This window comes from Bombina bombina, chromosome 1 (genome assembly GCF_027579735.1).
Source record: "Bombina bombina isolate aBomBom1 chromosome 1, aBomBom1.pri, whole genome shotgun sequence".
NCBI lineage: Eukaryota > Metazoa > Chordata > Amphibia > Anura > Bombinatoridae > Bombina > Bombina bombina.
Genome location: NC_069499.1, coordinates 1,026,068,975 through 1,026,094,759, shown reverse-complemented (window position 1 = coordinate 1,026,094,759; position 25,785 = coordinate 1,026,068,975). Strand labels below are relative to the sequence as shown.

Sequence of the window (25,785 nt, the reverse complement as noted above, 5' to 3'; positions counted from 1 at the left end):
CTTGTGGGAACCAATACCAAAGCTTTAGGACACGGATGATGGGAGGGAGCAAATCAGGTCACCTAGATGGAAGGCACCACGGCTTGCAAAACCTTTCTCCCAAAAATAGCCCCAGAAGAAGCAAAAGTATCAAACTTGTAAAATTTGGTAAAAGTGTGCAGTGAAGACCAAGTCGCTGCCCTACATATCTGATCAACAGAAGCCTCGTTCTTGAAGGCCCATGTGGAAGCCACAGCCCTAGTGGAATGAGCTGTGATTCTTTCGGGAGGCTGCCGTCCGGCAGTCTCGTAAGCCAATCTGATGATGCTTTTAATCCAAAAAGAGAGAGAGGTAGAAGTTGCTTTTTGACCTCTCCTTTTACCGGAATAAACAACAAACAAGGAAGATGTTTGTCTAAAATCCTTTGTAGCATCTAAATAGAATTTTAGAGCGCGAACAACATCCAAATTGTGCAACAAACGTTCCTTCTTCGAAACTGGTTTCGGACACAGAGAAGGTACGATAATCTCCTGGTTAATGTTTTTGTTAGAAACAACTTTTGGAAGAAAACCAGGTTTAGTACGTAAAACCACCTTATCTGCATGGAACACCAGATAAGGAGGAGAACACTGCAGAGCAGATAATTCTGAAACTCTTCTAGCAGAAGAAATTGCAACCAAAAACAAAACTTTCCAAGATAATAACTTAATATCAACGGAATGTAAGGGTTCAAAACGGAACCCCCTGAAGAACTGAAAGAACTAAGTTGAGACTCCAAGGAGGAGTCAAAGGTTTGTAAACAGGCTTGATTCTAACCAGAGCCTGAACAAAGGCTTGAACATCTGGCACAGCTGCCAGCTTTTTGTGAAGTAACACAGACAAGGCAGAAATCTGTCCCTTCAGGGAACTTGCAGATAATCCTTTTTCCAATCCTTCTTGAAGGAAGGATAGAATCTTAGGAATCTTAACCTTGTCCCAAGGGAATCCTTTAGATTCACACCAACAGATATATTTTTTCCAAATTTTGTGGTAAATCTTTCTAGTTACAGGCTTTCTGGCCTGAACAAGAGTATCGATAACAGAATCTGAGAACCCTCGCTTCGATAAGATCAAGCGTTCAATCTCCAAGCAGTCAGCTGGAGTGAGACCAGATTCGGATGTTCGAACGGACCTTGAACAAGAAGGTCTCGTCTCAAAGGTAGCTTCCATGGTGGAGCCGATGACATATTCACCAGATCTGCATACCAAGTCCTGCGTGGCCACGCAGGAGCTATCAAGATCACCGACGCCCTTTCCTGATTGATCCTGGCTACCAGCCTGAGGATGAGAGGAAACGGCGGGAATACATAAGCTAGTTTGAAGGTCCAAGGTGCTACTAGTGCATCCACTAGAGCCGCCTTGGGATCCCTGGATCTGGACCCGTAGCAAGGAACTTTGAAGTTCTGACGAGAGGCCATCAGATCCATGTCTGGAATGCCCCACAGTTGAGTGACTTGGGCAAAGATTTCCGGATGGAGTTCCCACTCCCCCGGATGCAATGTCTGACGACTCAGAAAATCCGCTTCCCAATTTTCCACTCCTGGGATGTGGATAGCAGACAGGTGGCAGGAGTGAGACTCCGCCCATAGAATGATTTTGGTCACTTCTTCCATCGCCAGGGAACTCCTTGTTCCCCCCTGATGGTTGATGTACGCAACAGTTGTCATGTTGTCTGATTGAAACCGTATGAACTTGGCCCTCGCTAGCTGAGGCCAAGCCTTGAGAGCATTGAATATCGCTCTCAGTTCCAGAATATTTATCGGTAGAAGAGATTCTTCCCGAGACCAAAGACCCTGAGCTTTCAGGGATCCCCAGACCGCGCCCCAGCCCATCAGACTGGCGTCGGTCGTGACAATGACCCACTCTGGTCTGCGGAAGGTCATCCCTTGAGACAGGTTGTCCAGGGACAGCCACCAACGGAGTGAGTCTCTGGTCCTCTGATTTACTTGTATCCTCGGAGACAAGTTTGTATAGTCCCCATTCCACTGACTGAGCATGCACAGTTGTAATGGTCTTAGATGAATGCGCGCAAAAGGAACTATGTCCATTGCCGCTACCATCAAACCTATCACTTCCATGCACTGCGCTATGGAAGGAAGAGGAACGGAATGAAGTATCCGACAAGAGTCTAGAAGTTTTGTTTTTCTGGCCTCTGTCAGAAAAATCCTCATTTCTAAGGAGTCTATTATTGTCCCCAAGAAGGGAACCCTTGTTGACGGAGATAGAGAACTCTTTTCCACGTTCACTTTCCATCCGTGAGATCTGAGAAAGGCCAGGACGATGTCCGTGTGAGCCTTTGCTTGAGGAAGGGACGACGCTTGAATCAGAATGTCGTCCAAGTAAGGTACTACAGCAATGCCCCTTGGTCTTAGCACAGCTAGAAGGGACCCTAGTACCTTTGTGAAAATCCTTGGAGCAGTGGCTAATCCGAAAGGAAGCGCCACGAACTGGTAATGCTTGTCCAGGAATGCGAACCTTAGGAACCGATGATGTTCCTTGTGGATAGGAATATGTAGATACGCATCCTTTAAATCCACCGTGGTCATGAATTGACCTTCCTGGATGGAAGGAAGAATTGTTCGAATGGTTTCCATTTTGAACGATGGAACCTTGAGAAACTTGTTTAAGATCTTGAGATCTAAGATTGGTCTGAACGTTCCCTCTTTTTTGGGAACTATGAACAGATTGGAGTAGAACCCCGTCCCTTGTTCTCCTAATGGAACAGGATGAATCACTCCCATTTTTAACAGGTCTTCTACACAACGTAAGAATGCCTGTCTTTTTATGTGGTCTGAAGACAACTGAGACCTGTGGAACCTCCCCCTTGGGGGAAGCCCCTTGAATTCCAGAAGATAACCTTGGGAGACTATTTCTAGCGCCCAAGGATCCAGAAATTCTCTTGCCCAAGCCCGAGCGTAGAGAGAGAGTCTGCCCCCCACCAGATCCGGTCCCGGATCGGGGGCCAACATTTCATGCTGTCTTGGTAGCAGTGGCAGGTTTCTTGGCCTGCTTTCCCTTGTTCCAGCCTTGTATTGGTCTCCAAGCTGGCTTGGCTTGAGAAGTATTACCCTCTTGCTTAGAGGACGTAGCACTTTGGGCTGGTCCGTTTCTACGAAAGGGACGAAAATTAGGTTTATTTTTGGCCTTGAAAGGCCGATCCTGAGGAAGGGCGTGGCCCTTACCCCCAGTGATATCAGAGATAATCTCTTTCAAGTCAGGGCCAAACAGCGTTTTCCCCTTGAAAGGAATGTTAAATAGCTTGTTCTTGGAAGACGCATCAGCTGACCAAGATTTCAACCAAAGCGCTCTGCGCGCCACAATAGCAAACCCAGAATTCTTAGCCGCTAACCTAGCCAATTGCAAAGTGGCGTCTAGGGTGAAAGAATTAGCCAATTTGAGAGCATTGATTCTGTCCATAATCTCCTCATAAGGAGGAGAATCACTATCGACCGCCTTTACCAGCTCATCAAACCAGAAACACGCGGCTGTAGCGACAGGGACAATGCATGAAATTGGTTGTAGAAGGTAACCCTGCTGAACAAACATCTTTTTAAGTAAACCTTCTAATTTTTTATCCATAGGATCTTTGAAAGCACAACTATCTTCTATGGGTATAGTGGTGCGTTTGTTTAAAGTGGAAACCGCTCCCTCGACCTTGGGGACTGTCTGCCATAAGTCCTTTCTGGGGTCGACCATAGGAAAAAATTTTTTAAATATGGGGGGAGGGACGAAAGGAATACCGGGCCTTTCCCATTCTTTATTTACAATGTCCGCCACCCGCTTGGGTATAGGAATAGCTTCTGGGAGCCCCGGGACCTCTAGGAACTTGTCCATTTTACATAGTTTCTCTGGGATGACCAACTTGTCACAATCATCCAGAGTGGATAATACCTCCTTAAGCAGGATGCGGAGATGTTCCAACTTAAATTTAAACGTAATCACATCAGGTTCAGCTTGTTGAGAAATGTTCCCTGAATCAGTAATTTCTCCCTCAGACAAAACCTCCCTGGCCCCATCAGACTGGTTTAGGGGCCCTTCAGAACCATTATTATCAGCGTCGTCATGCTCTTCAGTATCTAAAACAGAGCAGTCGCGCTTACGCTGATAAGTGTGCATTTTGGCTAAAATGTTTTTGACAGAATTATCCATTACAGCCGTTAATTGTTGCATAGTAAGGAGTATTGGCGCGCTAGATGTACTAGGGGCCTCCTGAGTGGGCAAGACTCGTGTAGACGAAGGAGGGAATGATGCAGTACCATGCTTACTCCCCTCACTTGAGGAATCATCTTGGGCATCATTGTCATTGTCACATAAATCACATTTATTTAAATGAGAAGGAACTCTGGCTTCCCCACATTCAGAACACAGTCTATCTGGTAGTTCAGACATGTTAAACAGGCATAAACTTGATAACAAAGTACAAAAAACGTTTTAAAATAAAACCGTTACTGTCACTTTAAATTTTAAACTGAACACACTTTATTACTGCAATTGCGAAAAAATATGAAGGAATTGTTCAAAATTCACCAAAATTTCACCACAGTGTCTTAAAGCATTAAAAGTATTGCACACCAAATTTGGAAGCTTTAACCCTTAAAATAACGGAACCGGAGCCGTTTTTGACTTTAACCCCTTTACAGTCCCTGGTATCTGCTTTGCTGAGACCCAACCAAGCCCAAAGGGGAATACGATACCAAATGACGCCTTCAGAAAGTCTTTTCTATGTATCAGAGCTCCTCACACATGCGACTGCATGTCATGCCTCTCAAAAACAAGTGCGCAACACCGGCGCGAAAATGAGGCTCTGCCTATGATTTGGGAAAGCCCCTAAAGAGAAAGGTGTCTAAAAAAGTGCCTGCCGATATAATCTTATCAAAGTACCCAGATTAAATGATTCCTCAAGGCTAAATATGTGTTAATAATGAATCGATTTAGCCCAGAAAAAGTCTACAGTCTTAATAAGCCCTTGTGAAGCCCTTATTTACAATCTTAATAAACATGGCTTACCGGATCCCATAGGGAAAATGACAGCTTCCAGCATTACATCGTCTTGTTAGAATGTGTCATACCTCAAGCAGCAAGAGACTGCTCACTGTTCCCCCAACTGAAGTTAATTCCTCTCAACAGTCCTGTGTGGAACAGCCATGGATTTTAGTAACGGTTGCTAAAATCATTTTCCTCATACAAACAGAAATCTTCATCTCTTTTCTGTTTCTGAGTAAATAGTACATACCAGCACTATTTTAAAATAACAAACTCTTGATTGAATAATAAAAACTACAGTTAAACACTAAAAAACTCTAAGCCATCTCCGTGGAGATGTTGCCTGTACAACGGCAAAGAGAATGACTGGGGTAGGCGGAGCCTAGGAGGGATCATGTGACCAGCTTTGCTGGGCTCTTTGCCATTTCCTGTTGGGGAAGAGAATATCCCACAAGTAAGGATGACGCCGTGGACCGGACACACCTATGTTGGAGAAACAAAATTTATTCTTACCTGATAAATTCATTTCTCCTGTAGTGTGGTCAGTCCACGGGTCATCATTACTTCTGGGATATTATCTCCTCCCCTACAGGAAGTGCAAGAGGATTCACCCAGCAGAGCTGCTATATAGCTCCTCCCCTCTACGTCACCTCCAGTCATTCGACCAAAGGACCAACGAGAAAGGAGAAGCCCAAGGGTGTAGTGGTGACTGCAGTATAATCCAAAAATTTTTTTAGCCTGCCATAAAAAACAGGGCGGGCCGTGGACTGACCACACTACAGGAGAAATGAATTTATCAGGTAAGCATAAATTTTGTTTTCTCCTGTTAAGTGTGGTCAGTCCACGGGTCATCATTACTTCTGGGATACCAATACCAAAGCAAAAGTACACGGATGACGGGAGGGACAGGCAGGCTCTTTATACGGAGGGAACCACTGCCTGAAGAACCTTTCTCCCAAAAACAGCCTCCGAAGAAGCAAAAGTGTCAAATTTGTAAAATTTGGAAAAAGTATGAAGAGAAGACCAAGTTGCAGCCTTGCAAATCTGTTCAACAGAAGCCTCATTCTTAAAGGCCCAAGTGGAAGCCACAGCTCTAGTAGAATGAGCTGTAATTCTTTCAGGAGGCTGCTGTCCAGCAGTCTCATAGGCTAATCGTATTATGCTACGAAGCCAAAAAGAGAGAGAGGTAGCCGAAGCTTTTTGACCTCTCCTCTGGCCAGAATAAACGACAAACAGGGAAGACGTTTGACGAAAATCCTTAGTTGCCTGTAGATAAAATTTCAGGGCACGGACTACATCTAGATTGTGTAGCAGACGTTCCTTCTTCGAGGAAGGATTAGGACACAAAGATGGAACAACAATCTCTTGATTGATATTCCTGTTAGTGACCACCTTAGGTAGGAACCCAGGTTTAGTACGCAGAACTACCTTGTCTGAATGAAAAATCAGATAAGGAGAATCACAATGTAAGGCAGATAACTCAGAGACTCTTCGAGCCGACGAAATAGCCATTAAAAACAGAACTTTCCAAGATAACAACTTGATATCAATGGAATGAAGGGGTTCAAACGGAACAGCCTGTAAAACATTAAGAACTAAGTTCAAACTCCATGGCGGAGCAACAGTTTTAAACACAGGCTTGATCCTAGCTAAAGCCTGACAAAAAGCTTGAACGTCCGGAACTTCTGACAGACGTTTGTGTAAAAGAATGGACAGAGCTGAAATCTGTCCCTTTAAGGAACTAGCGGATAAACCCTTTTCTAAACCTTCTTGTAGAAAAGACAATATCCTTGGAATCCTAACCTTACTCCATGAGTAACTCTTGGATTCGCACCAATATAAGTATTTACGCCATATTTTATGGTAAATCCTTCTGGTAACAGGCTTCCTAGCCTGTATTAAGGTATCAATAACTGGCTCAGAAAACCCACGTTTTGATAAAATCAAGCGTTCAATCTCCAAGCAGTCAGCTTCAGAGAAGTTAGATTTTGATGTTTGAATGGACCCTGGATCAGAAGGTCCTGTTTCAGAGGTAGAGACCAAGGCGGACAGGATGACATGTCCACTAGATCTGCATACCAAGTCCTGCGTGGCCATTCAGGTGCTATTAGAATCACTGATGCTCTCTCCTGTTTGATTCTGGCAATCAATCGAGGAAGCATCGGGAAGGGTGGAAACACATAAGCCATCTTGAAGGTCCAAGGTGCTGTCAGAGCATCTATCAGAACCGCTCCCGGATCCCTGGATCTGGACCCGTAGCGAGGAAGCTTGGCGTTCTGACGAGACGCCATGAGATCTATCTCTGGTTTGCCCCAACGTCGAAGTATTTGGGCAAAGACCTCCGGATGAAGTTCCCACTCCCCCGGATGAAAAGTCTGACGACTTAAGAAATCCGCCTCCCAGTTCTCCACTCCCGGGATGTGGATTGCAGACAGGTGGCAAGAGTGAGACTCTGCCCAGCGAATTATCTTTGATACTTCCATCATTGCTAGGGAGCTTCTTGTCCCTCCTTGATGGTTGATGTAAGCTACAGTCGTGATGTTGTCCGACTGAAACCTGATGAACCCCCGAGTTGTTAACTGGGGCCAAGCCAGAAGGGCATTGAGAACTGCTCTCAATTCCAGAATGTTTATTGGAAGGAGACTCTCCTCCTGATTCCATAGTCCCTGAGCCTTCAGAGAATTCCAGACAGCGCCCCAACCTAGTAGGCTGGCGTCTGTTGTTACAATTGTCCAGTTTGGCCTGCTGAATGGCATCCCCCTGGACAGATGTGGCCGATAAAGCCACCATAGAAGAGAATTTCTGGTCTCTTGATTCAGATTCAGAGTGGGGGACAAATCTGAGTAATCCCCATTCCACTGACTTAGCATGCACAATTGCAGCGGTCTGAGATGTAGGCGTGCAAAGGGGACTATGTCCATTGCCGCTACCATTAATCCGATCACCTCCATGCATTGAGCTACTGACGGGTGTTGAATGGAATGAAGGACACGGCATGCATTTTGAAGCTTTGTTAACCTGTCTTCTGTCAGGTAAATCTTCATTTCTACAGAATCTATTAGAGTCCCCAAGAAGGGAACTCTTGTGAGTGGAAAGAGAGAACTCTTCTTTTCGTTCACCTTCCATCCATGCGACCTTAGAAATGCCAGTACTAACTCTGTATGAGACTTGGCAGTTTGAAAGCTTGAAGCTTGTATCAGAATGTCGTCTAGGTACGGAGCTACCGAAATTCCTCGCGGTCTTAGTACCGCCAGAAGAGTACCCAGAACCTTTGTGAAGATTCTTGGAGCCGTAGCCAATCCGAATGGAAGAGCTACAAACTGGTAATGCCTGTCTAGAAAGGCAAACCTTAGATACCGGTAATGATTTCTGTGAATCGGTATGTGAAGGTAAGCATCCTTTAAATCCACTGTGGTCATGTACTGACCCTCTTGGATCATGGGCAAAATTGTTCGAATAGTTTCCATCTTGAACGATGGAACTCTTAGGAATTTGTTTAGGATCTTTAAATCCAAGATTGGCCTGAAAGTTCCCTCTTTCTTGGGAACTACAAACAGATTTGAGTAAAACCCTTGTCCTTGTTCCGACCGCGGAACTGGATGGATCACTCCCATTAATAAAAGATCTTGTACGCAGCGTAGAAACGCTTCCTTCTTTGTTTGGTTTGTTGACAACCTTGACAGATGAAATCTCCCTCTTGGGGGAGAGGATTTGAAGTCCAGAAGGTATCCCTGAGATATGATCTCTAACGCCCAGGGATCCTGAACATCTCTTGCCCAAGCCTGGGCGAAGAGAGAAAGTCTGCCCCCCACTAGATCCGGTCCCGGATCGGGGGCCCTCGATTCATGCTGTCTTAGGGGCAGCAGCAGGTTTCCTGGCCTGCTTGCCCTTGTTCCAGGACTGGTTAGGTTTCCAGCCTTGTCTGTAGCGAGCAACAGCTCCTTCCTGTTTTGGTGCAGAGGAAGTTGATGCTGCTCCTGCTTTGAAATTACGAAAGGAACGAAAATTAGACTGTCTAGCCTTAGCTTTGGCTTTGTCCTGAGGCAGGGCATGGCCTTTACCTCCTGTAATGTCAGCGATAATCTCTTTCAACCCGGGCCCGAATAAGGTCTGCCCTTTGAAAGGTATATTAAGCAATTTAGATTTAGAAGTAACATCAGCTGACCAGGATTTTAGCCACAGTGCTCTGCGTGCCTGAATGGCGAATCCGGAATTCTTAGCCGTAAGTTTAGTTAAATGTACTACGGCATCTGAAATAAATGAGTTAGCTAACTTAAGGGCTTTAAGTTTGTGTGTAATCTCATCTAGTGTAGATGATTCAAGTGTCTCTTCCAGAGACTCAAACCAAAATGCTGCTGCAGCCGTGACAGGCGCAATACATGCAAGAGGTTGCAATATAAAACCTTGTTGAACAAACATTTTCTTAAGGTAACCCTCTAATTTTTTATCCATTGGATCTGAAAAAGCACAGCTATCCTCCACCGGGATAGTGGTACGCTTAGCTAAAGTAGAAACTGCTCCCTCCACCTTAGGGACCGTTTGCCATAAGTCCCGTGTGGTGGCGTCTATTGGAAACATTTTTCTAAATATCGGAGGGGGTGAGAACGGCACACCGGGTCTATCCCACTCCTTAGTAACAATTTCAGTAAGTCTCTTAGGTATAGGAAAAACATCAGTACTCGCCGGTACCGCAAAATATCTATCCAACCTACACATTTTCTCTGGTATTGCAACTGTGTTACAATCATTCAGAGCCGCTAATACCTCCCCTAGTAATACACGGAGGTTTTCCAGCTTAAATTTAAAATTTGAAATATCTGAATCCAGTCTGTTTGGATCAGAACCGTCACCCACAGAATGAAGTTCTCCGTCCTCATGTTCTGCCACCTGTGACGCAGTGTCTGACATGGCCCTAATATTATCAGCGCACTCTGTTCTCACCCCAGAGTGATCACGCTTACCTCTTAGTTCTGGTAATTTAGCCAAAACTTCAGTCATAACAGTAGCCATATCCTGTAATGTGATTTGTAATGGCCGCCCAGATGTACTCGGCGCTACAATATCACGCACCTCCCGAGCGGGAGATGCAGGTACTGACACGTGAGGCGAGTTAGTCGGCATAACTCTCCCCTCGTTGTCTGGTGAAATATGTTCAATTTGTACAGATTGACTTTTATTTAAAGTAGCATCAATACAGTTAGTACATAAATTTCTATTGGGCTCCACTTTGGCATTAGCACATATAGCACATGTATCTTCCTCTGAATCAGACATGTTTAACACACTAGCAATTAACTAGCAACTTGGAAATGCTTTTTCAAGTAATTTACAATAATATGAAAACGAACTGTGCCTATAAGAAGCACAGAAAAAATTATGATAGTTGAAATAAATAAATTATAGCATCAAATCTTTGTAAGAAATATACAATTTTAGCAAAGGATTGTTCCCATTAGCAAAGGATAACTAACCCTGACAGCAGAAAAAATACACAAATAAACGTTTTTCATCACAGTCAACTACAATCTTCACAGCTCTGCTGTGAATGATTACCTCCCTCAAAACAAGCTTTGAAGATCCCTGAGTTCTATAGAGATGAACCACATCATGCAGGAAGAAAATGAACCTCTGACTGAGTTTTTTGATGCGTAGTAAAAGCGCCAAAAATGGCCCCTCCCCCTCACACATAACAGTGAGAGAGATCAGTAAACTGTTTAAATTTAAACAAAACTATTGCCAAGTGGAAAAAACAGTGCCCAAAACATTTTTTCACCCAGTACCTCAGAGACATAAACGATTTTACATGCCAGCAAAAAAACGTTTAACCTCAATAAATTAATTGTTATTTAAAAACCTATTGCAAGTCCCTGCAAATTAGGTTAAGTCTATGCATACAGTATAAATCCAGTGAAGTACCATTCCCCAGAATACTGAAGTGTAAAATATACATACATGACAGCCTGATACCAGATACCTCTACTGTATTTAAGGCTGAGTTTACATTATAACGGTATGGCAGGATTTTCTCATCAATTCCATGTCAGAAAATAATAAACTGCTACATACCTCTTTGCAGATTAATCTGCCCGCTGTCCCTTGATCTGAAGTTTACCTCTCCTCAGATGGCCGAGAAACAGCAATATGATCTTAACTACTCCGGCTAAAATCATAGAAAAAACTCAGGTAGATTCTTCTTCAAATTCTACCAGAGAATGAATAACACACTCCGGTGCTATTATAAAATAACAAACTTTTGATTGAAGGTAATAAACTAATTAAAATCACCACAGTCCTCTCACACATCCTATCTATTCGTTGGGTGCAAGAGAATGACTGGAGGTGACGTAGAGGGGAGGAGCTATATAGCAGCTCTGCTGGGTGAATCCTCTTGCACTTCCTGTAGGGGAGGAGATAATATCCCAGAAGTAATGATGACCCGTGGACTGACCACACTTAACAGGAGAAAACATCAAACTTGTAAAATTTGGAAAAAGTATGTAAGGAGGACCAGGTAGCCCCCAATGTCGCCGCAACCTAACTACATTTATTAACCCCTAATCTGCCGCCCACATCGCCACCATTATAATAAAGTTATTAACCCCTAAACCTAAGTCTAACCCTAACCCCCCCAACTTAAATATAATTACAATACATCTAAACAAAATTACTACAATTAACTAAATAATTCCTATTTAAAACTAAATACTTACCTATAAAATAAACCCTAAGCTAGCTACAATATAACTAATAGTTACATTGTAGTTAGCTTAGGGTTTATTTTTACTTTACAGGCAACTTTGTATTTATTTTAACTAGGTACAATAGTTATTAAATAGTTAACTATTTAATAACTACCTAGTTAAAATAAAGACAAATTTACCTGTAAAATAAAACTTAACCTAAGTTACACTAACACCTAACACTACACTATAATTAAATTAATTACCTAAATTAAAAGTAAATTTATGCTTACCTTATAAATTAATTTCTTCTATGGTACGACGAGTCCACGGATTCATCCTTTACTTGTGGGATATTATCCTCCTGCTAACAGGAAGTGGCAAAGAGCACCACAGCAGAGCTGTCTATATAGCTCCTCCCTTAGCTCCACCCCCAGTCATTCGACCGAAGGTACAGGAAGAAAAAGGAGAAACTACAAGGTGCAGAGGTGACTGAAGTTTAAAATAAAAAAAATATAATCTGTCTTAAAATGACAGGGCGGGCTGTGGACTCGTCGTACCATAGAAGAAATTAATTTATCAGGTAAGCGTAAATTTACTTTTCTTCTATAAGGTACGACGAGTCCACGGATTCATCCTTTACTTGTGGGATACAATACCAAAGCTACAGGACACGGATGAACGGGAGGGACAAGACAGATGGTTAAACAGAAGGCACCACTGCTTAAAGAACTTTTCTCCCAAAAATAGCCTCCGAAGAAGCAAAAGTATAAAATTTGTAAAATTTGGAAAAGGTATGAAGCGAAGACCAAGTCGCAGCCTTACAAATCTGTTCAACAGAAGCATCATTTTTAAAAGCCCAAGTGGAAGCCACCGCTCTAGTAGAGTGAGCTGTAATCCTTTCAGGAGGTTGCTGTCCAGCAGTCTCGTATGCCAAACGGATGATGCTTTTCAGCCAAAAAGAAAGAGAGGTAGCCGTAGCTTTTTGACCTCTACGTTTTCCAGAATAGACAACAAACAAAGAAGGTCTTTGAAGGAAATCTTTGGTTGCTTGCAAGTAAAACTTCAAAGCACAAACCACGTCCAAGTTGTGCAACAGACGCTCCTTCTTAGAGGAAGGATTAGGACACAGAGAAGGAACAATTTCCTGATTGATATTCCTATAAGTAACAACCTTAGGAAGGAATCCAGGTTTGGTACGCAAAACCACCTTATCAGCATGGAAAACAAGATAAGGCGAGACGCATTGCAATGCAGATAGCTCAGAAACTCTTCGAGCCGAAGAGATAGCAACTAAAAACAGAACTTTCCAAGATAGAAGCTTAATATCTATGGAATGCATAGGTTCAAACGGAACCCCTTGAAGAACTTTAAGAACTAAATTCAGACTCCATGGCGGAGCAACCGGTTTAAACACAGGCTTGATTCTAACTAAAGCCTGACAGAACGACTGAACGTCTGGAACATCTGCCAGACGCTTGTGCAGTAGAATTGATAAAGCAAATATCTGTCCCTTTAAGGAACTAGCTGATAGCCCCTTCTCCAATCCTTCTTGGAGAAAGGACAAAATCCTAGGAATCCTGATCTTACTCCATGAGTAGCCTTTGGATTCGCACCAATAAAGATATTTACGCCATATCTTATGATAAATTTTCCTAGTGACAGGCTTTCGAGCCTGAATCAAGGTATCTATGACCGACTCAGAGAAACCCCGCTTGGATAAAATCAAGCGTTCAATCTCCAAGCAGTCAGCCGCAGAGAAACTAGATATGGATGCTGGAAGGGACCTTGAATCAGAAGGTCCTGTCTCAGTGGCAGAGTCCATGGTGGAAGAGATGACATGTCCACCAGGTCTGCATACCAAGTCCTGCGTGGCCATGCAGGTGCTATCAAAATCACCGAAGCTCTCTCCTGTTTGATTCTGGCGATCAGACGAGGAAGGAGAGGAAATGGTGGAAACACATAAGCCAGGTTGAACGACCAGGGTACTGCTAGAGCATCTATCAGTACTGCCTGAGGATCCCTTGATCTGGACCCGTAACAAGGAAGTTTGGCGTTCTGACGAGACGCCATCAGATCCAATTCTGGTGTGCCCCATTGCTGAATCAATTGTGCAGACACCTCCGGATGGAGTTCCCACTCCCTCGGATGAAAAGTCTGACGACTTAAAAATCCGCCTCCCAGTTCTCCACTCCTGGGATATAGATTGCTGATAGATGGCAAGAGTGAGTCTCTGCCCATCAAATTATTTTGGTAACCTCTATCATGGCTAGAGAACTCTTTGTTCCCCCCTGATGATTGATATATGCTACAGTCGTGATATTGTACGAATGGAATCTTATGAATCTGGCCGAAGCCAGCTGAGGCCACGCCTGAAGCGCGTTGAATATCGCTCTCAGTTCTAGAATATTTATCAGGAGGAGAGCCTCCTCCTGAGTCCACAAACCCTGTGCTTTCAGGGAATTCCAGACTGCACCCCAGCCCAATAGGCTGGCGTCCGTCGTCACTATGACCCATGCTGGCCTGCGGAAACACATTCCCTGGGACAGATGATCCTGTGACAACCACCAAAGAAGAGAGTCTCTGGTCTCTTGATCCAGATTTATCTGAGGAGATAAATCTGCATAATCCCCATTCCACTGTTTGAGCATGCATAGTTGCAGTGGTCTGAGATGCAAGCGAGCAAACGGAACTATGTCCATTGCCGCTACCATTAGTCCGATTACCTCCATACACTGAGCCACGGACGGCCGAGGAATGGAATGAAGAGCTCGGCAGGTGGTTAAAATCTTTGATTTCCTGACCTCCTTCAGAAAAATTTTCATGTCCACCGAATCTATCAGAGTTCCCAGGAATGGAACTCTTGTGAGAGGGATAAGTGAACTCTTTTTTACGTTCACCTTACACCCTTGAGATCTTAGAAAAGCCAACACGATGTCCGTGTGAGACTTGGCTAGTTGGTAAGTCGACGCCTGAATTAAGATTTCGTCCAGATAAGGTGCCACTGCTATGCCCCGCGGCCTTAGAACCGCCAGAAGAGACCCTAGCACCTTTGTGAAAATTCTGGGAGCTGTGGTCAACCCGAAGGGAAGAGCCACAAACTGGTAATGCTTGTCCAGAAAGGCAAACCTGAGGAACTGGTGATGATCTTTGTGGATAGGGATGTGTAGATACGTATCCTTTAAGTCCACGGTGGTCATATATTGACCCTCCTGGATCATTGGTAAAATAGTCCGAATGGTCTCCATCTTGAAGGATGGGACTCTGAGGAATTTGTTTAGGATCTTGAGATCTAAAATTGGTCTGAAGGTTCCCTCTTTTTTGGGAACCACAAACAGATTGGAGTAGAACCCCTGCCCCTGTTCTGTTTTAGGAACTGGGCAGATCACTCCCATGGTATATAGGTCTTCTACACAGCGTAAGAACGCCTCTCTTTTTGTCTGGTTTACAGACAATTGAGAAAGATGAAATCTCCCCCTTGGAGGAGAATATTTGAAATATAGAAGATACCCCTGGGTTACGATTTCTAAAGCCCAGGAGTCCTGAACGTCTCTTGCCCAAGCCTGAGCAAAGAGAGAAAGTCTGCCCCCTACTAGATCCGGTCCGGGATCAGGGGCTACCCCTTCATGCTGTCTTGGTGGCAGCAGCGGGCTTCTTGGCCTGTTTACCCTTGTTCCAAGTGTGGATAGGTCTCCAGACTGACTTGGATTGAGCAAAATTCCCCTCTTGCTTTGCAGCAGGGGAAGAGGTAGAGGGACCACCTTTGAAGTTTCGAAAGGAACGAAAATTATTTTGTTTGGTCCTCATCTTATTTGTCTTATCCTGAGGAAGGGCATGGCCTTTTCCTCCAGTGATGTCTGAAATGATCTCTTTCAGTTCAGGCCCAAATAGGGTCTTACCCTTGAAAGGGATGGCTAAAAGCTTAGATTTTGATGACACATCAGCAGACCAGGACTTAAGCCATAAAGCTCTACGAGCTAAAATGGCAAAACCTGAATTCTTTGCCGCTAATTTAGCCAGTTGAAAAGCGGCATCTGTAATGAAAGAATTAGCTAGCGTGAGAGCCCTAATTCTATCCAAAATATCATCTAATGGGGTCTCAACCTGAAGAGCCTCCTCCAGAGCCTCGAACCAAAAAGCAGCTGAAGTAGTTACAGGAACAATGCACTCTTTAGGTTGGAGAAGAAAACCCTGATGAACAAATATTTTCTTTAGGAGACCCTCTAATTTTTTTAGCAATAGGATCTTTGAAAGCACAACTGTCCTCAATAGGTATAGTTGTACACTTAGCCAGGGTAGAAATAGCTCCCTCCACCTTAGGGACCGTCTGCCACTAGTCCCGCATGGTGTCTGATATGGGAAACATTTTCTTAAAAGTAGGAGGGGGAGCGAACGGAATTCCTGGTCTACCCCACTCTGTCCATTTTACACAATTTCTCTGGAACTACAATAGGGTCACAATTATCCCGAGTCGCTAAAACCTCCCTGAGCAACAAGCGGAGGTGTTCTAGTTTAAATTTAAAAGCCGTCATATCTGAGTCTGTCTGAGGGAACATCTTTCCTGAATCAGAAATCTCTCCCTCAGACAGCAAATCCCTCACCCCCAACTCAGAACATTGTGAGGGTACATCGGATATGGCTAATAAAGCATCAGAGGGCTCAGCATTTGTTCTCACACCAGACCTACTGCGCTTCACCTGCAACCCAGGCAGCTTAGATAAAACCTCTGTGAGGGTAGTATTCATAACTGCGGTCATATCTTGCAGGGTGAAAGAATTAGATGCACTAGAAGTACTTGGCGTTAATGGTTGTGACACTTGGGGAGAATTAGATGGCATAACCTGATTCCCTTCTGACTGAGAATCATCCTGCGACATACTTTTAGTAGCTAAAATATGTTCTTTGCAATTTATTGACCTTTCAGTGCATGAGGGACACATTCTGGGGGTTCCATAATGGCTTCTAAACATATTGAACAATGACTTTCCTCAATGTCAGACATGTTGAACAGGCTAGTAATGACTACAAACAAGCATGAAAACACTTTATTTAGCGAAAAAAATAATCTTAAAAAACGGTACTGCGCCTTTAAGAGAAAAAAAAGCATACACGTTCTACAAAACTGCTTTAAAATGCACCAAAATGTGCAATTTTTTTACAGCAGACTCAATATGTGTAGTTACGTTTGCCCCACAAGGAAATTTAACATTTAACCCTTTAATGTGCAAACTGGATTGAACAAGGCCTAAATCCGGAAAAAACACCCCAGCACCTTGCCACAGCCCTGCTGTGGCCCTACCTGCCATCAGGGATGGTAAATATGGGGTTAAAGCTTTGATTTGGCCCAAAACATCTACAAGGGCCCTCAGGAGTTGGAGCTTGCTGCGAGAAAACAACTGCGCATCTGAGGCGCAAAAATAGGCCCCGCCCATCTCACTCGATGTCTCTACAGCCTCAAAGAACCGCACCAGAGCGGTTTTAAACTAGCCATGTGGGTTCTGAGACCCAAAAATAAGCCAAGTGTACCCTCAATAAAGTTTGCCCAAAAAACGTTATTGCCCACAAAACGTTAACAGCACTACCAGTTCATAAAAACGTTTGACCACAAACATTCAAAACTCAGTGTCAACCATTTTTTAATTAGCCCCTTATGCAAGCTTAGTAATGCCTTTCTATAGCTCTTAGGATTACTGCTTACCCTTACCCTCATGGGGATACTGTCAGCCTTTCTGAAATACACAGTCTCTCCAGAAAAAATGACTGAACATACCTCACTGCTATATAGCATGAAAACGTTCCTCACACTGAAGTTTCCTGTACTCCTCAGCCTCTGTGGGAACAGCACTGGATCTTAGTTACAAATGCTAAGATCATCATCCTCCAGGCAGAAGTCTTCATCCATCTGCTGCCTGAGAGTAAATAGTACACACCGGTACCATTTAAAACAAAAAACTCTTGCTTGAAGAAATTAAAAACTAATATTTTATCACCTCTTTCACTTTATCCTTCCTAGTACTTAGAGTAGGCAAAGAGAATGACCGGGGGTGGAGCTAAGGGAGGAGCTATATAGACAGCTCTGCTGTGGTGCTCTTTGCTACTTCCTGTTAGCAGGAGGATAATATCCCACTAGTAAAGGATGAATCCGTGGACTTGTCGTACCTTAGAGAAGAAATACAATTAATTACAATTAAATAAAATTATCTAAAGTACAAAAAAAAAAAAACACTAAATTACAGAAAATAATAAAATAATTACAAGAATTTTAAACTAATTACACCTACTCTAATCCCCCTAACAAAATAAAAAAGCCCCTCAAAATAAAAAAGCCCTACCCTACACTAAATTACAAATAGCCCTTAAAAGGGCTTTTTGCGGGGCATTGCCCCAAAGTAATAAGCTCTTTTATATGTAAAAAAAAAGTACAAATACCCCCCCAACATTAAAACCCACCCAATCCCCGCTTAAAAAAAACCTAACACTAACCCCTTGAAGATCACCCTACCGTGAGACGTCTTCACCCAACCGGGCAGAAGTGGTCCTCCAGACAGGCAGAAGTCTTCATCCAACTGGGCAGAATTGGTCCTCCAGACGGGCAGAAGTCTTCATCCAGACGGCATCTTCTATCTTCTTCCATCCGGCACGGAGCGGCTCCATCTTCAAGACATCCGACGCGGAGCATCCTCTTCATCTGGAGTCGTCTTCAACAATGAAGGTTCCTTTAAGTGACGTCATCTAAGATGGAGCCACTCCGTGCCGGATGGATGACGATAGAAGATGCCGTCTGGATGAAGACTTCTGCTCATCTGGAGGACCACTTCTGCCGGCTTCGTTGAGGACTTCGGCCCGGTTGGGTGAAGACTTCTCAAGGTAGGGTGATCTTCAAGGGGTTAGTGTTAGGTTTTTTTAAGGGGGGATTGGGTGGGTTTTAGAGTAGGGTTGGTTGTGTGGGTGGTGGGTTTTAATGTTGGGGGGGGGAATTGTAATTTCTTTTTTACAGGTAAAAGAGCTGATTACTTTGGGGCAATGCCCCGCAAAAGGCCCTTTTAAGGGCTATTTGTAATTTAGTGTAGGGTAGGGTTTTTTATATTGTTAGGGGGATTAGGTGTAATTAGTTTAAAAATCTTGTAATTTGTTTATTATTTTCTGTAATTTAGTGGGGGGGGGTTTTCGTACTTTAGGTAATTTTTTTAAATTGTAATTAATTGTATTTAGTTTAGGTAATTAATGTAATTGTAGTGTAGTGTTAGGTGTAATTGTAACTTAGGTTAGGTTTTATTTTACAGGTAAATTTGTATTTATTTTAACTATTTAATAACTATTGTACCTAGTTAAAATAAATACAAAGTTGCCTGTAAAATAAAAATAAACCCTAAGCTAGCTACAATGTAACTACTAGTTATATTGTAGCTACCTTAGGGTTTATTTAATAGATAAGTATTTAGTTTTAAAAAGGAATAAGTTAGTGAATTGTAGTAATTTTATTTAGATTTATTTAAATTATATTTAAGTTAGGGGGGGTTAGGGTTAGGCTTAGGTTTAGGGGTTAATAATTAATTGTATTTAGTTTAGGTAATTAATGTAATTGTAGTGTAGTGTTAGGTGTAATTGTAACTTAGGTTAGGTTTTATTTTACAGGTAAATTTGTATTTATTTTAACTATTTAATAACTATTGTACCTAGTTAAAATAAATACAAAGTTGCCTGTAAAATAAAAATAAACCCTAAGCCAGCTACAATGTAACTACTAGTTATATTGTAGCTATCTTAGGGTTTATTTTATAGGTAAGCATTAAGTTTTAAATAGGAATAATTTAGTGAATTGTAGGATTTTATTTAGATTTATTTAAATTATATTTAAGTTAGGGGGGGTTAGGGTTAGACTTAGGTTTAGGGGTTAATAACTTTATTATAGTGGCGGTGACGTTGGGGGTGGCAGATTAGGGGTTAATAAATGTAGGTAGGTGTTGGCGATGTAAGGGCCGGCAGATTAGGGGTTAATAATATTTAAATAGTGTTTGCGATGCGGGAGTGCTGCGGTTTAGGGGTTAATATATTTATTATAGTGGCGGTGATGTCCGGTTCGGCAGATTAGGGGTTAAAAATGTATTTTAGTGTTTGTGATGTGGGGGGGGCCTCGGTTTAGGGGTTAATAGGTAGGTTATGGGTGTTAGTGTACTTTTTAGCACTTTAGTTAAGGGTTTTATTCTTAATGTAAACTGGCTGTTTACATTAAGAATATATATAACTCCTGATGTTTTAATTAGAGTTAAATAGAATATTTTGTGAGCTAAGTTGACTAAATATATTTGTCTGGGAGTTAAGCAAACCATACCTTGGTATCTCAGTGGGGTATTTTAATGAAATTCAATTGTGAATAAGGTTAATAAATAAGGTAATTTTTATGATCTTTGCATAGCATATTATAACAGTTTAAACGTGTATAGTTTTGATTCATATCTGGTTTTCTACAAATATATTTCAATGTGTCTATAAATTTTGACTAATATAAAGAACTTAGGAATTTTTATTAATTTTATGGTTTTGTATATGCATTTTACTAAGGGTTTATTTTAAAGGATAATTATTAAATATATTGTATTATAACCCGGCCATATACTGACAGTATTTACGTTTGCATAGAAGGAAGCATTAATAATTATTGTATTTATTTTAATGTTTCACTGTTTATTAGTGCCCGCACCCTCTGTGGTGTAATGTGTGCACTGCTTACATGCAAATGTGACTTAAAATACAATAACTAAATAAAAGGCAAAAAACAACTACATTTAGCAGAGGACTTTTTGTATACGTTTAGGCTTAAAGGGACATGAAACCCATTTATTGTCTTTAGTGATTCAGATAGAGCGTACATTTGTAAAAAAAATTCTCTTGAAGGAGTAGCAATGCACTACTGCAAGCTAGGTAAACACATTGGTGAAGTCAGACTCGCCAAGAGGCATTTTACTATACATCTCTGTGGGTGAAGGTTTAATAAAACTTAATTTTTATATGCATTATTTGAACTGTTACTATTATTTTTTGTTACTTTAACCCCCTCACCCCCCACCCGACCACGAGATCCGAGATAACTTGCAATGTTCCCGGACTTTTACTGAAACTGCAAATTCTATTATGAAACACACATTGCCACTCGTCGGAAAACAGAGGATCAGCCCACTCTCTTTTAAAATTGCGAGACTGGCAAAGCCAAAAAGGAAATATCTTGTGGATATGACAATTCTTTTAACATCCGGGCCTAAGTATAAGCATGAAGTCTTTTTTCTTTAATTAGACTAGAAAACTAACCTGGAATGTGCCCTCTTATGTTCTCAAGCAGATCCAAATAAGCTTCTCGGGTATAACTAAAATGCAAAATATATATTAAGTTAAAATAGATGTCTAGTAAAGATGACAATATGTAATTTGTTGTATAAATAGCCTGGTTCTTACTTTAAAACTATATTTATAACTTGTAAATTCCTGATGCATACATCAATTAATATTTTATTATAAAGAAAATGTAATCAGTAAGAGCTCACCCTCTACGCATGGCTTCCAGAACTCTGTTGCTTCCACTTTGTGCTGGTATATGGATTTGTTTGCAAATATTCTGCCGTTCACTAATTAATTTAATTACCTGGAACATTCAAAGTTCAAAACAATTTAAAATGCGTATTTAATAAATAAAGTACTCAAAAACATAGAACGATGCAGCTATATATTTTTAATTTGACATTATTATGATTATTATTATCAATAATAATAATTCAGCATTTTTAGGCCACAATAAAACAACACACATTTTATTCTTAAAGAAACATGCAATAGCACTATCTATACATTTTAAAACAGATTTCTTTTGCTGACAAATTTTAAAATCTACTACAATTTGCCAGTCCCCTGTATCATATGACAGTGATCAGCCAATCACAGACTCATATATGTATACACATAATAATGGAAGTGAATTGGAAAGTCTCCTAAAACCGCATGCTCTGTCTGCATCATGAAAGATTAATTTTGACTTTGTCCCTTTAAATAGGGATGCATTATATTTCAAATCAAGGGTTTATATAAAAATGAATTACAACATTACAGATATTTTTTACATCAATTAAACAGAAAAAGTTATAAAAAAGGCTTATAGTCTGTTCAATAAAAAGGGAATGTAAGAAACTGTTATCAAGAGCTGAAGTATATGGTTTTAAAAGTGAAAATGGAAGAACTATAAAGAAGAGTAGGAAAGTTTAGTGAATGATGGGTAAGGATTGCCCAAGTGCTTTAAAAAAAATAATAGGTTTTCCGTTTGGATACGTAGAATATGTATGAAATAAAATGAGTATAGGAGCAGAATAAAAAAATTGTTGTGTACATGAGAACAATATAACAAGTCACATATTGGTAAAGATGAAACATTCTTTGCACACTGTAAAGCTGTGAAACTCAAATACATGCATAACTACTATAAAGGTCAGGCGCTGGTTAAGTGATTAGGACTACAGAGGAGGACATCCAAGGGTTAATTAGTTTCAAGAAGTGAAACCTTTGGCATAAACTTTTAATAACTCAGTTATTTATAAGTGGATGGAACTATCAGAGACTCTTGTAATGGGACTGAGACACTCCTATATGTCAGAGTGAGGGTCATATGACAGATGTACACAAGTTTCACTCTTGCAATATATGAGGATGGACCTCATTAAGGACAGAGACCATTCATTTCCCAACCTCAAAGGGATATGAAACCCAATTTTTTTCATGATTCAGATTGAACAACTTTCTAATTTACTTCTATTATTATTTTTTCTTCAGTCTCTTGGTATCTTTTGTTGAAAAGCAGGGATGTATGCTTGTGCAAAAATGTTATCTATTTGCAAGAGCACTAGATGGCAGCATTATTTCCTGCCATAAAGTGCTACAGATGCCTACCTAGGTATCTCTTCAACACATAATATCATGGGAACTAAGCAAATTTGATAGAAGTAAATGGGAAAAAATTTTAAAAACAAAAAATAATGTTTTGAGTTTTATATCCCTTTAAGAGAGGAATATAATTTCAGAACTATTCACAAACATTTTGTACTGACATTTTTAAATCAAGTGGAATGTAAAGCAGATTAAAGAAAAAATTAAGAATACCCACCTCATCGGGAAAATCTTTAGGGTGTGGAGAAGTGAAACGTATTCGCATTTCTGGGTCAATTCTAGAAACCTGATCTAAAAGATCAACAAATCGTAGTCCTCCTTTTTTCGGCTTATAAATAGTACTAAAACCACGGCTAAGTTGAGGAGTTACTGCTCCATGAAATGAAATGGAAGAGGTGTCCAGATAACTATTGACATTTTGACCTAGAAGGGTCACTTCTTTAACACCCTATAAGACATCAGTTAGAACACTGCAGAAACTGTAGTATCAGTAATAAAATAAAAACCATATTCAAATGTAATCATTTAGAGTATGTCTAGAACAAAAGTGACACATAAACTGCATTTCAATACAGTACTAAAATTACTTTACATAAGATAACATTTCTAAACACATGGGCATACAACAGAGATTACTTTCATTATTCCTATATAGGGCTAGATTACGAGTGGAGCGCTAAAATGTATAGCGTAAGCAATAAGGGGTATTCACTTGAGCGTAATCAAATTTAACGCACGTAGGGTTAGTGCGACTTAAGATCTCTGGTTAACTATTACGCAAGACAAAAAAGTTGTACAAAAAACATTTAAAAGTACAGTTCCCTACTCACAAGTGTAACCCCAATCTAATGAGGTAAGTATAGGCAGGTGGATCTCAAAGTGTCCCCACTTGTATTCGATCTTTGATCCAAATGTAGTCAAGAGTCTCCTCACTCCAAGTCTTATCGATATCCCCAGTGGTACACGCTGTCAATCTTGGTTCACTTGTCTGTGATTATAGGTTCGCTAATGTTCAAACTAACCGCTCAGTCCGGAGCTAGTGACGTGCCACGCCCACCTTACGTCACTTGAGATTTACACGCTGAAGAGGAGACCTGTGTATATTGCAGCTACTTTTCTAATAGCTCCGGACTGAGCGGTTAGTTTGAACTGACATTAGCGAACCTATAACCTATAATCACAGACAAGTGGACCAAGATTGACAGCGTGTACCACTGGGGATATCGATAAGACTTGGAGTGAGGAGACTCTTGACTACATTTGGATCAAAGATTGAATACAAGTGGGGACACTTTTAGATCCACCTGCCTATACTTACCTCATTAGATTGGGGTTACACTTGTGAGTAGGGAATACCCTAAGTTGTTCTTGTTTTTATATATATCTGTTTCATTGTATTAAATTGATCTGCACTATGAGAGGTGTTTCTGTGCGCTTGTTTTTTTAGATCTCTGCAGCTGTACCACTTTACTCAAATTGAACCTTGAGTTGTTTTGTGACGAGCAGCACTGAACATCACTCTCAAATTTCATTCTAATATCGCCATCAGAAGAATAAGACTTTTTTTATTTATTTTCACATTGGATGTCTTAAATTGTGATAAGTATGTGAATATATTTTTCTCATCTTTCTAGAAGTGTATTTTATTCTGTGGTAGGTAACTTGATTATCATTATACTACTACAATATTATCTATAATATACCCTATTGTGAGTGTGCGCAACTCTGGTTTTCAGTGGTGATACTCACTCTGTTGTGTTCACCACTGTAACTTTGTGTTTGTACATATATATATATATATATATATATATATATATATATATATATACATACATACATACATACATACATACACACACTATACATACACAGGGGTGGAAAAACATAAATTATGACTTACCAGATAATTTCCTTTCCTTCGATACAGGGAGAGTCCACAGCTGCATTCATTACTTGTGGGAAATACAGAACCTGGCCACCAGGAGGAGGCAAAGACACCCCAGCCAAAGGCTTAAATACCTCCCCCACTTCCCTCATCCCCCAGTCATTCTGCCGAGGGAACAAGGAAACAGTAGGAGAAATATCAGGGTGAAAAAGGTGCCAGAAGAAAACAAAATAAATTTAGGGCCGCTCATCGGAGAACATGGGCGGGAGCTGTGGACTCTCCCTGTATCGAAGGAAAGGAAATTATCTGGTAAGTCATAATTTATGTTTTCCTTCTTAATACAGGGAGAGTCCACAGCTGCATTCATTACTTGTGGGAAACATTACCCAAGCTACAGAGGACACTGAATGCTAACAGGAAGGTAAAAAAGAGAGGCGGACCCTAATCTGAGGGCACCACAGCCTGCAAAACCCGAAGGCTGCTTTAGCAGAAGCAAAAACAGCAAACTTGTAAAATTTGGAAAAAGTATGTAAGGAGGATCAGGTAGCACGTCTTACAAATCTGATCCATAGAGGCCTCATTTTTGAAGGCCCAAGAGGAAACCACTGCTCTCGTAGAATGAGCAGTAATCCTCTGAGGAGGCTTAAAACCCGCTAACTCATATGCTAAGTACTCCTTAACTAAAAAGATAAGGAAGTCGAAGAGGCCCTCTGTCCCCTACGCTTCCCAGAATAGATAACAAACTGAGAATAAGTTTGTCTAAATTCCTTTGTAGCCTGAAGAAAGAACTTCAAGGCACGAACCACATCCAGATTATGCAGTAAACGTTCCTTTGATGAAGAAGGATTAGGACATAAGGAAGGAACCACAATTTCTTGAGTGATGTTGCGATTTGACACAACCTTAGGAAGAAATCCTAACTTAGTTCGTAGAACAGCCTTATCAGCATGGAACACCAGATAAGGAGGGTCGCATTGCAAGGCAGCAATCTCAGAGACTCTGCGCGCAGTAGAAATAGCTAGTAGAAAAAGAACCTTCCAAGACAAAAAAACTTTATGTCAACCTTGTGCATAGGCTCAAACGGAGCCCATGGCAAAACTTTAAGAACAAGATTTAAACTCCAAGGAGGAGCATTAGATCTAAACACCGGCCTGCTCCTAGTCAGAACCTTAACAAAAGACTATACATCCGGAAGCTCAGCAAGCCTCTTTTACAGTAAAACAAACAGGGCCAAATCTGTCCCTTCAAGGAACTAGCTGAGAGGCCCTTCTCCAGTCCAACCTCGAGAAAAGA

At 41.3% G+C, this 25,785-nt stretch overlaps 1 protein-coding gene across 3 annotated transcripts in view; it reads right to left on the bottom strand.

The window, feature by feature from the left end:
- The window catches only part of CDK5RAP1 (CDK5 regulatory subunit associated protein 1), a 240,039-nt gene that overhangs the window by 49,377 nt on the left and 164,877 nt on the right, over nt 1–25,785 (bottom strand). For all 3 annotated transcript variants that reach the window (XM_053719195.1, XM_053719152.1, XM_053719167.1), the window contains 3 exons: nt 22,825–23,055; nt 21,221–21,318; nt 20,988–21,043 (listed from right to left, as the gene is read on the bottom strand). In XM_053719195.1, coding sequence (XP_053575170.1) covers nt 20,988–21,043; nt 21,221–21,318; nt 22,825–23,055 — 385 coding nt within the window. The remainder of the gene's footprint in view (nt 1–20,987; nt 21,044–21,220; nt 21,319–22,824; nt 23,056–25,785) is intronic.